Genomic DNA, 12,515 nt, shown 5'->3' on the forward strand with positions numbered 1-12,515 from the left:
TTCAATGTGAAGTGTATAAATTGAATAGAAAGTAATCCAAAGATGTATTGTGGAACTACACTAAGATTTTGAGCATACTACGGAATACGAATGCAGGAAAAGTCATGTAAATAGAGTAAATGCAGGTGGAGGCACATGTCCCATTGTATCGTCTGATTATATATTCATAGGTGTCTAATCTTAACAACTGCGTGCTTAAGCATTAACACTTGCTGCTAGAATAATCCCAGATACAAAAATGATAAACAGTAACCTACACGTGCGTTACTGGCAGTCAGCCATGTTGGCTCTACCGCTCTTCTTGTGATTGTCCCAGCTGTGACCACCTGAGGAAGTATAGCACCATACTTATTTTCTTCATCAAAATCCAGGCTCCTAAAAGAAATAAAATGTGTTAAGATAAAAACACTTCATCACAGGCTCACTAGTAGTACTTTACAAGTCATTTGTAAAAGAATTTTGAACACTGAATTTTGAAATGAGATAGAAACCAAAATCAAAGTTTTCTAAGCATTTTAGGCTTATTTTTCATAACAGAACACAACACAACACAACACAACACAACACAACACAACACTGGAATAAATTAAAATCTCAGCAAATGCTGACAGTCCCTGCATCTTCATAAACATTTGCTCCCTATTGAGAGGAGAAAGGTACATTGACCCAAGATTACAAAATACCTAGTGACTGTTCGGAGCAATTCTCCCTTTTTCAACCATACCACCTTCTGGGAACTGCAAAAGACAGAACAGTAAACATTACATACATGCTAATAAGGCAACTAAAAGACATTCCAGCTAAAAGAAAACTAAAAACCTGCACAACATTTTAAAAGGATCTGGCAATATTAACGGAGAACTATTGGGAGAGTAAAATGTACTCTTCCCAATAGTTTGAGCCAGGATGTGACACTGCAGTTGTCAAACGCCGGCTCTATAGTTTGAGAAATGAGCGTTCACATACTGCTGATCACTAAGCTCACGGTCTTCTCCCTGCAGAGAGCAGAGACTGCCAGTCACCCCTCCCCACAGTGATTTACCCCTCCCCTTTCTCTGTTCCTCCAGTGCACATTGGGACAGACAGGGAAGGGGGTGGGCACAGCTGGCTCTAGCTCTCCCCTGGCGGTAGCCTGCTATATGTTGACTTTGTTTCAAAGGAGTACATTAGTACAATGTACTCCTGTGAACCAAAAGAGAACTACAGCCAAAATAAAGTTTTGGCCATAGTTCTCTTTTAATAAGGCTATCCAAATGAGATTTACCTTGTGATAGGAGAGCAGCTATTGAGTAGACTAGACCCTTACATCAATAACATGTCTGTGTCTGTATGGACGTCTTCACTACACCATGATATTTAAAAGCACAGCTTACATAGAACAGAACAGAGCAAGAGCCTATTGCATCATAGGAGCTGAGTTTTTTTTCCCTTTAGTATGACATGCTGGAAAACACACTCTCTGAAGCTATAGTAGAGAGCATTTTCTAAGTCCCTAAAGCAACTGCAGTAAACATGTCTTATAGAAAAAACACATGAGCAGTATAACAGGTGAAGCTAGCTGTTGTGGTTAAAAGAAAAGAAAATGCTTGAGTGTGATTTAAACTTATGCATTGAAGTAAAAGAGAAGGGACATTTTAAAGCATTAGTCCACCTCTTAATGATATTGTACTTATATCAGGAGCCTGGTGGGCCAACTCAACCGTTGGGTTACCGTATATACTCGAGTATAAGCCGAGATTTTCAGCCCATTTTTTTGGGTGAAAAGTGCCCCCCATTCATGGATACTACCTAACAGAATGATGTCCCTTCCATAGTTTTTGACCTGCAATTTGCCCTGCCCACCTTTCCCTCTTCCAGCACTTCCTGTTGCATTCTCCAGATTATCAGATAATTCTAGCAGGTAGAAGGGATAATGGCCACAGCAGGTATACAGACCCAGGAACTCAAGCACAGTGACCTCACCAATAGTGTTCCTTAGAGATCTTCGAAATGGTCAGGTGGATTAGGCCTCCAGCATCTGCCAAACACTGCAATATATCTTTAGGGTGGAATGACCCTTTATGCCCTGTTGTACTGTCGCAACAAAATTATGCATTGCAAGCAGAAAATAATGACATTTGTCGTATAACAGCTTGCCTTATCTTTTAGGGTTAGCAACCATTTAGTGGACCCTTTAGAGTCAGCTAAATCCTACCTGATGCGTTTGTGAGCATTTCTCCAGAAAGAGATCATTTTATTTATTTCCAGGGCCCGTGTGGCACTGGTGCCTCCAGTACTGGCTTGTAAAGTTCCATCTTCCATTTTAGGGAGAAAATCCTTTGCAAATGGGCTACCCACATTGTTGGCAATGCCATCCTACAAAATACAACAGTACATAAATCCACAAAGAATGACATTGTTACGTAATGAAGAATCCAGCACCAAGAAATTCAGCCACTATGAGAAATAGATGCAATGCTAGCATACATTTGGGGAACTCCGACTGTGAGTGAAAGATCCCAACCAGCAAAAACTATCTTAGGCTTTCCTTGATATAAGTAGAAGGTGTGAAGCAGCTTTGGGTTTCTTTAAATGAAACTTGTAAGCAAGAAACATATGTAGTCTGCCATTGTTATCCACATTCTAAAAATGGAAGTTGCCTGGCTGTTTCTGGCATCAGTGCTTGATCGGCTGCACTGGAGGGCAGGGGAAACATTATGGGTCTAATAGACCCCTGATGTCTCCATAAGAGAACTTGCCACCTGCCAATGCTATACTATAGGGGCTTGTTGGCTCTTTTGTGATGGCAATAAAGTTAAGTGAAAATAAAGTGTAAGAAAATGAATAATAATATAAACGAAATTAAAATGTAAACGCAATCTCCTGCCCACTAAAGCAAATGCAAGTATGCGCGAAGTGCAAGCACATGTACTGTATGTAAACAGCGAATGCATCACGCGATGGGTATCGTCCGAATGTCTGGGGTCATAATTAGCTAACTAAACTAATGAGTGATAGAGGCATTTAAAGCATCACCTATCTACAATATTGGGTACCATAGTTTGACACCATTGCATAGGCGTGTGCAAGTTGAAAGCTTGACATGCGTTTGTTATCTTTTTACTCGACGTGACTCCATCTTTTATATTTTGCCAAAAAAACATATATAGTGTTTATAAGCACTAAAATTTATTTCGGTGCCTTTTGTCCTAAAAATATCGATTTGACAAACATTTGCACAAATCTTGCAGCACAGAAAATTGCAACTACCATTATTTTTATCTTGCAGGGCCTCTGCGTTCAGAAAATCTATAATTGTCTGGGGGTTTAAAGTAGGTTTCTATCTAAAAATGTGGATTTTGTGTGAAAAATAAAACGAATTTGTCCAGTCACGAATTCGCTAGTGAATAAGAATTAATGAATATTATTTTCAACAAAACATAAAAACAGACTTTCCAATTACACATTTCAGAACAGAAAATACATAATGAATACATTACCGTTACCAGCTTTTGACATTTAGGTGAAGAATTGTTTGCAGGCTGCCCATACGTATGTCACACAGCTCTGTGCCGCAGTGTCAAGAGGCAGCAAGGAACAGCTTCTTCTAAAAATGTTCCCACGTTCTAATTGATTTCCTTGATGCAAAGCATTGTGTGTGCAGCAGTGTTCTCTCAGTGAAGCAACATTTGAAAATGTTCAGAGTGAAAGCCAGTAGTATGTTATTAGGAACAAAGTGTAATAAGTGTGTTTTTCAGACTCACTTTATGTGGCAGTCGGTAGAACCAGCAGCCTGAAACATTCACGTCACTGCAAGGGCCATTTCCATGGTGATTAGGTGCCGTGTTCTGAAAGTTGGGTTCGTGTACAGCAGGGCGCTCCTGTCACAGTGAATAGGGTGTGGATTATATGTAATTACACACAAATAACACGATGACAGTGGACAAACACTTGGGAAATGAAAGGGTCCCAAGCCCTTCCACATATAAAAACTGAAGATGAATTAGCTGGGAGCTTAAGGTTTGAATTGGGGAATTATTGCAACAAAAATGAACTAGTTAGCGTTTAATCCTCAATTGGGGATTATCCCTTTTAAAGCGGAATAATCCTTCGTTTTGCTCTGGCCAGTTAATTTCCCCCTTAAAAAGCAAATCTGTTGGCCACTTTAAAAAGTAAAGTTGTTGCCTGAGAGCAGGAATCACAAAGTATTACCTTTGTTAACCAGAAATCCCTCTGAACCAACTTTGCAGTGTTACAATTGCATTGCTTGACTTCCCTAACGTTGGCGATAAAGTTCTCCCCCTGAAGCCAATCCCTGCAAACCCATCATCCCCTATTCAAAGAAAGTCCTCTGACTGGCCTTATTAGACAGAGGGATGGCAGTTACGGGGAGCTTTGCTCCAAATTCATGCCATTAGGAACACACTAAATCCAGCACTAGAGGTATGCACACAACAAAGTTTTCTGGTTAATTACAATAACAGCCCAGTCACGCCGCTCTGTGTGTGTCGAAGCATCACATTCACTTTGAATGGGCAATTAACAAGCCTCACACAGAGAAAAATACCTGCAATATTTTTGAGAACACAGAGCACCACAATGCACAGACCATCCATAGCTATGTGTTGTGGTGGGCTATAGCACAGTTCCATTTTTTTTTTAACTGTATATGTGTTTTGAGGTGACATTTAAAATAATTGGCACACATATATACCATGATCATTGTGCACTGCATTCACTAGTATTAAAACCAAACACAAAAGGAGTGAATCCTTCAGGCAGACAACTCTTTGGTGCCTTCTCCTAGGCAAAACTTTTACAACAGGTGTAGGCAAACATCAGACCTCCAGCTGTTGTGGAACAACAAGTCCCATATAACATTGCAATATTCCGACAGCCACGGGCATGACTCACAGAGGTAGATGCATGAGGGGATTTGTAGTTTCACCACAGCTGGAGGGTTGAAGTTTGGATACCCCAGTTTTAAAGGGTAAACAGTTTTAGAGCTGCTGTAACTACCTAGAGCTGACTGCTCCACCTCTAGTGCATCAACTATGTGCCAATGAGTTTCCAAATTAGAATATATATGTACCATGTTTCCAAATGCATTTAGACAAATGCTCCATCACTTTGTGATCATTATTTTTAGAAAGCATTTAATAAAACCCCAAAATGTTTTCTTAAACCAAATCCATTATAGTCTTTTAATGAATGGCAGACAGGAACTCACTGATTTGCTTTTGTTTGTCTTCTTAGGTGTTGCTTTGGTTGATGCCAGAGGGTCCAGGTCTATCTCTAGCCGGCTGATTTCCTCTACCTGAAAAATGAAACATCGGCATTCACAAAATGCACAGTTCTAATGTTCAGTCACAAGCCTCTACTGCCATATTGTGAAAGTGTGGCATTATGTCTGTTCCTGGTGGCATGGAACACAAGATCTTTACCAAACTAGAAGGCACACAAGCAGATGAAAGATTCAAACTAGAAGGCACACAAGCAGATGAAAGATTCAGTCACATGCTTTGTACACCAAAATAATTTGGAGCGTTTGGTTTTCGTCACAAGCCTTCTTGCTCAGCCAAATTTCTGAGCCAACATGTGAAGTTATAGCTAAGGGACCATCGCTGTTATCGCAGGTGGTAGTGATTGTCAGCATCCAATGCGAGACATACTTGTCAGGATGTGTGCTTCCTCCATGAGTGTGCCAGCGCAATGGACTCTTGGTGCCCAATCCAATGTGTCTTTGAACAGGAGACCCAGGAGAATGCAGAACACTTATCCCTTTGTACCACAGGGACATGTGGGCTAGATTTAACATAAGTGGCGTTGAAACTATCATGTGGATGGAAGGGGAGGGGGTAAACTCCATGTGATTGTATGTGGGAAGTTCTTCAGCAGACACTTGGATGACTAAACACTCTGTTTCCTTTCACTTAAAGCCTGTGACACACTGCATGCAAAGCGGCGGTGAGCAGACCTTCGCCTGCAGCGTGTCTTTAAATGTTCGACCCGGCGCGTCAGCTTGCAAGAGAAGAAATAATGTCACCAGCACACCATAATAGTAGTAAAGCAATAGTCCATTTAATGAGATTGCATAGCCGAGCATGCTAGGATGAAAAATGATAGCTTCAGCCAATCGGCTTGCGCGTATAAAGTCCATTGAGATGTGTGAGCCGATTGGCTGTAGATGAAGTTTTTCCTTTGGCTGCGCTCAGCTTTGCACCTCGCAGCTTCGCTTTGCACTGCTTCACATGTAGTGCATCACAGGCTTACTATGAGCAATTGTGTAGAGATGTCACCAGCACACCAAAATCCTTCTTAGGATAAGCAAATGTTCATTTATTAAAGTTCCTTGTCATATAAACAAGCGCTTTCGGGGCCACACAGGGTCCCTTCATCAGGCTTAGCATTGACGCCTGAAGAGGGGACCTGAAAGCGCTTGTTTATATGACAAGGAACTTCAATAAATGAACATTTGCTTATCCTAAGAAGGATTTTGGTGTGCTGGTGACATCTCTACACAATTGCTGATATTTGCGGCGCCATCAGCAGTCACTGCGAGCACAATCCCCCCCCACTACAAGGGATTTTTCCGGTAAAGAGTGCAACAAGAAAAATTTATTTACAGGCTTACTATGAAACACAAATGACCAAGCCATATGACAACTGCATCAACCCGTGTCTATACCTTTTGCCAGATGCTGCTGCCTTCTGTTAGCCGGAATTCTTCATTAACAGTGGAATCCCGGTTGTTGACATGCACCTTAGCTTTATTTTTGCAGTATTCCATATATATATCTTCAATTGCTTTGTCTGGACAAACAGCAGCAACAGCAGAATTATCATCACTCTCTTCTTGGTTGGCCAACAGATTGTCCTTCCGCCCTGGAACAAGATAGCCCCAACCATGCTTCTCAGAGAAATATAGAGGAAAGCCATCCCATGTCAGGCGCATTAGTTTAGGAGTTAATCTCATCTGAATGCTGATAAGGTTTGGACCAGGCACCCAATCAGGATCTTCCAGTTTAGGACAAAGCTTACGATACCAGCTACAGGAACAAACAGAACTCTTTAGCACAGTTTACATTTGCATACAATTTTACATACAAAGGCATGCTTTCTTATGTTCCTCTTACCCTGGATGCCCTGGCATGTGCTGGCTTCTCTTTGGTAAGGCTGGTAAAGTCTTCTCTATAATATTGGCCAAGTAAAGTTTACCAGGAGAAGGATTCAATTCTTCCTCTTCACTAGGAGGACCAGTATCTAGATGTATAATTTCCAAAACAAAACAAGATTCATTTTAAAAATGAAATATAGAAGCATTCATTTAAATAATTGTATAAGATGCTGTGTTGTGAAGGGAAGATAAGGGAATAAAAACCCCACAAAAGAACCACGTACATCACCAACTAGCGGTCATTACTGGTATTTTGTGCATGTTTGGTACAGATCACTAACTATATAGGGCTAACTTATAAAGGAAATACACATGTGCTTCAACTGCTGTCTCACCTTCCTGAGAATCGGAGTGAATTGTAGATCCTGCAGCATGCTCTGAGGATGATTTTGCTTCTTTCTGCTTTTTGCTAACTTTTATCTTCTTTTGCTTGAATTCTTGGATGTCCCATTCTAAATCCCAAAGCCAAGGATCTGTTTTGTACCTGAAAATAAATGGACACATCAATTACCAAGTCATTATTAGTTATCAGGCACATACATGCCACTCACTGATCTTAAAGTGACATTAAACCCTCAGATTTTTTGACATAAAACAATACTGTAATGTGTGCCTTACTGTAATCCATGGTTATTTCCCTTCTCTTTGCTGCTCTTCCTTTTAAATCTGTATCTGTTCTCATGCTCTGCAGAACTTCTGTTTTGCAGCATTTGCCTTGTCTCAGGAATGGATATACGGTGTCTGTGTATACGTTTCTATAGGCTTGTAACCTGAGCCAGCACTACAGGAAGAGGCCCTGAGCTGAAAAGGGAAGTTCTCCCCTAGCATGAGAAGACATGAGGATTTAAAAGGAAGAGCAGCAAAGAGAAGGGAAACAACCACGGATTACAGTAAGGCACACATTACAGTATTGGTTTATGTTACAAAATCTGAGGGTTTAATGTCACTTTAACAACACATTAGGCAAAACTGAGTATCAATAATGAGTAATCTGTGTGTTTTTAGCTATAGTGCTAAGCCTAAAGTCAATCATAGAATGGAGAGCTGATATAAAACTCTGAAATGTCACGGTTTTTAAAACAACATTGGTGCACACACAAAATTGCTTTGTATTGATACTACATGACTCTTGCTGAATGCACACCAAAAGAAGTTTCCCTTTCTCACGGAAAAACTGTATATTTAGAGACCTGTCAAAAGCTTCTTCCAGCATGCTAGAAAATGTATCCAACATGGATACCAGCACGGAACCAACAGGAAGCCCAGAGCAACCATTCAGCGTCTCTCTTCAGTTTGTTCAGTTAAGATTTGAAAATTAAAGAGGAAAGCCGATTGGTTGCCATGTATAGCCGCTCCAGAACTTGATACATTCCTCAAGTATTTTAGGGCATGGAGAAACGTGCGAGGCACTCCTTGTGAAGGCACTGGACCGATTAGCACAGTCACAGGGGATTCCAACTCTAGAGACTCATAGATTACAAAGGTCTTTGCTTTTGGTGAAAGGAGCAGCAGGAGAGCAAAAGGAAGGCAAGTATGCACTGCTGGGAGGACTAACCTAAAGCGAGCCTGTTGGGTTGCCCTGCCTGGGCAAAACAACGCTTCAAATTAAAACACACAATAATGTCTGTGCCCCTAACAAAATCACCCTAAGTGCATCACTATCAGCAGCTGTGCTAAAGTGATAATATCACCTGTATCTATTAATTCATCAATGTTGCACTGCGCTCTAAATATGACATATTATAAATAAATAGAAATCACATCCAATTCATTCACTACATAACAATAACTATATAAAAATATTAGTGCCCTATATGAATTCATAACCACTGTATGGTACCACCAGGTATGCCATCTCTGAGGAAGTTTATGACGAAACACGTCGGCTGGACAGGTACGTGCTGACATCATCACACTAAGTAGGAGGAATGGCAAGTACCGGTGAATCTTGATGCTTAAGCGTGTATTTGGTGCGGTTTGGCAACTGTTCATGTAAGTGAATGTATGTAAAAAGGTTTAATGCAATGGAATATTTTCCTTTTTTTTTTTAGCAAAGAGCAAGATAAAGATTACACTTTTGATGTGGATATTGAGTAATGTGATATCATAATGTATTTGAGCCACTGCTGAGTGTTTTTCTGGTATTTCTTCTGAAAAGGCAAACCTTTGGGGCCCCCTGGCTAACTCTCTCTGTAGCAGCTTGCAGCGTCAACTGTGACAGCAGCAGAATCTTTGCAGTGGAGGCAAAGAAACCACTAGAAGCCTGGAGAGGAAGAGGAAGAGAGGAAGGGCAAAGGAAACATTTCATTGGAAAGCAAGAAATACTAAACTAACTGTAGAAGAAGTGACTCTTAAACGTCTGTTAAAATACGACTTACTTCTTACTTACTTATGACTTCTATATTTGCGGTTAATACAAAGCACAGAAATGGTGAAAAGAATGGGATCGGACACAATACTGCCCAAAACACAACTTCCTATAGCCAACATAACCAACAAAAAGTGGGAAGTGAATGTAATGTTGGCCACAAAATGAGATTCCAGAAAAAAAAGTAAGCCCTAATCTTAGCCTAACAGAGGTTCAGCCGTCCTCCAGCCAACATTTCTATTTCATTTTGGATAGATTCGATAAGAGTTTGAGTCTCTGTCAGGTTTTATACAGGGGAGATTTCCCCTAAATTTTTTTATCAGGGCAGGATGTGAATAGAAATCGCTCCAATGGGGACACATGTAAAACCAGATTTTTAGAAGTATGAAGAACTGCTAGACCTTCTAAAAATGTGTTTATTGGTGTCTGTGGCTTCCTGTCCCAGTGACAAATGCACTCATTTTTTGAATTGGCGCTACAGGGACAGAAGCCTTTAGCCTGCAGATGAACGCTGCCACCTTTAAGCTGCAATGGAACCTCCAGCTGTCCTATATAAGAAAAAACATTTTTATTTTTTTACATTTGTGCACATTTATCAGCCTACGGTAAAAATAAAAAAAAAACAGCAGGGTTTTCATTGAAATGGTGATCCAAATAGTCGTATATTTTCTTGAAAAAGATTTAGGTATGTAAATTAGTCGATGTAAATCAGGGCTGTTCATATCCCAGGAGCCAGGTAGCCTAACGTTTGTTGTCGTCAATGGAGTTGGCTCCTAAAAAAACATCCTGCTGGCTCCTAGCTTGGACAGAGTAGCTCCTGAGTTCCATATTCATTTGCCCACCCCTGGATTGTATTATGCATGTAAAGGCATTCTGTTCACGTTGGAGAAATTTCATCTAATTTCCTGTTGTGTCTTTGGGACAGGAAGTGCAGGGTAATCTCCCCATCAGAACACAAAAAGCAAAAATATAAAGCAAATATGTTGCGCTCGATTTAGACCGAGCGCAACATATTTGCTTTACATTTGTTCACCTATACACATTGTTGCGGCTGGTCCAAACAGGTAGTTAGGCACGCATTCCCAGCGCAGTGATTTCTGTGATATAAAAAGCAAAAATAGTTTGATAGAGCTTTAACCCTTTATTACTCTATCTACAAGTAAAGAAATTTAAAAAAAAAAGACTTTGGTTTTGCATACAGTATAACTGATGCATGCTAAATTTGGCCTGGGCATCTAGGCATGAGTAACCTTTGGTCATGCTTCATCTAATGTGTTCTTATTGGTCACTTTCTGTCCTTCTTTCAGTGCAGTAAGATTAAATCTGAGAGCCTAGCTGCATGCTATGGACCACAAGCCACAAAAACAACGTTTTTTTTTTGTTACATACGCATCATCTGAGAGAAGCTGACAGGCATCATTAGCCAAATTCATCAGAGATTTCTTCATCTCCTTCTGCAGCTCCTCGTATGTAGTTTGAGCCTCATCTATATATCGTTCCCAGTTCTGGTTTACTGGCAGGTAGGACACCCCCATCTCTAACATGCCAGCCAAAGTCACTGGGTGGGGACACCTGGAAAATAAATGGGAAATGTTTTTAGAATATTGTAATTAAAAGCTGAAAAAAGTTTCACAGATCAATTTCAGCACTAAATTGATAGTTTTTGTAATTTGGGACCAGTATTGAAATAAAGACAAAACCAAACCGACCTAAGTCACAGGAACTCTCCTGTGTTTGTAAAATGGCAAGCACCAGCCACCTGTAAGAACTCTAAAGGACCTATTCACACATGTGCAGTTTCACTCTTTCACATTGCAGCATGAAGATGACCCATGAAATCCATTTGTGGATTGGAGCAACAATAACCATATTTATTCCCAGAGAAGTTTTTGTACAAGTCATCCTGAATTGAGAAAGCTGGTTGGATGAGTAAAATGTCTGCAACAAAAATACAGCAAGTCCCGTTGCCTTGCTTTATTTTTTACATGCAATCCAGACTAAGAGCTATTAGTCATAGCAATAGAAATTGGCGAGGATTTTTGTCTTTCCCCAAAAACATTCTGTGTGTGTTTTTTTTGAGATTTTGTTCCCCACTTCTAGTCAGGTAAAACCCTTGTCCCACAACAGTAAGTAAGGCAAACAGAAAGGACCTGATAGTTGCTCTAATGCTCACCGCTCTATACAAAACTAAGAAACAAATAGTGGCCATACACTATAAGCCTAACATGGCTCATACACAACACTTGGTTGCAAGTATAATAGAAAATAGTAGAGGTGCACCGAAATGGAAATTTAAAAATCGAAACGAAACCGAAATAAAGCAATCACTGAGTGTTTGCACTCGCTCTCCTCTCTGACACGCGAGGGGGCTTAGCGAGCGGTACAGGGAGGAGAGCTCAGCCTCCTGTGACAGCGCGGGCTGTCTCCGTCCACACACCGCTCTGCTAGACTGTGATAGGAGGCTGAGCGGTGTGGGAGGAGAGACGCCGGCCGCTCACAGCGCTCGGCCGGCTGTCACACTTTCTCTCCTCCCCGCTGGGACACTGTCAGGGCTGAGATAATGGGCCGGGTGTGGAACCCCCCGGCAGGGACGAAATATGTCCAAAAGCGCAGCACAAAAGGGTAATCCAAATAGAGTAGTTAAGTCCAGTTACGGGTCGTGGCAGGCAGCAAGAATCGTAGTCGAAGGGTCAAGCGAAAGGGTCGGTAGCCGGGAAGTCAGATCAAATAACAGGTTCACAGGAAGGAGCTGGGTGTTCACCATGAGGTAGAATAACTCAGCAATGAGTCAAGGCTCTGACCAGCTTTATATACACAGGGAACCCAGGACCGCCCCCTGGCTGCCAGGGCAACCAGGAAGCCTCCCCAGTCAGGAGCCAATCGCAAGGCCGAGGTCAGTTGGTGAAAGCTGAAGTCCTCCCCCAGCCTGAGTAGCACCTGGGATGTGGGATGGCGCAGGCGCACTATGCGCGCGCTTCCGGGCATGCACGC

The 12,515-nt window shown here is 41.3% G+C and overlaps 1 protein-coding gene across 1 annotated transcript in view; it reads right to left on the minus strand.

Moving 5' to 3' along the window:
* POLG (DNA polymerase gamma, catalytic subunit) overlaps nt 1–12,515 on the minus strand; it is a 46,026-nt gene that overhangs the window by 19,684 nt on the left and 13,827 nt on the right. Inside the window, exons 6-14 of the mRNA XM_018571894.1 lie at nt 10,914–11,096; nt 7,492–7,640; nt 7,116–7,242; nt 6,668–7,028; nt 5,210–5,296; nt 3,744–3,860; nt 2,195–2,355; nt 684–737; nt 258–375 (exon numbers count right to left, since the gene is read on the minus strand). Of these exons, the coding sequence (XP_018427396.1) occupies nt 258–375; nt 684–737; nt 2,195–2,355; nt 3,744–3,860; nt 5,210–5,296; nt 6,668–7,028; nt 7,116–7,242; nt 7,492–7,640; nt 10,914–11,096 (1,357 nt within the window). The remainder of the gene's footprint in view (nt 1–257; nt 376–683; nt 738–2,194; nt 2,356–3,743; nt 3,861–5,209; nt 5,297–6,667; nt 7,029–7,115; nt 7,243–7,491; nt 7,641–10,913; nt 11,097–12,515) is intronic.

The sequence above is a fragment of the Nanorana parkeri genome, unplaced genomic scaffold (assembly GCF_000935625.1).
Source record: "Nanorana parkeri isolate BGI_ZX_2015 unplaced genomic scaffold, ASM93562v1 scaffold42, whole genome shotgun sequence".
Taxonomy (NCBI): domain Eukaryota; kingdom Metazoa; phylum Chordata; class Amphibia; order Anura; family Dicroglossidae; genus Nanorana; species Nanorana parkeri.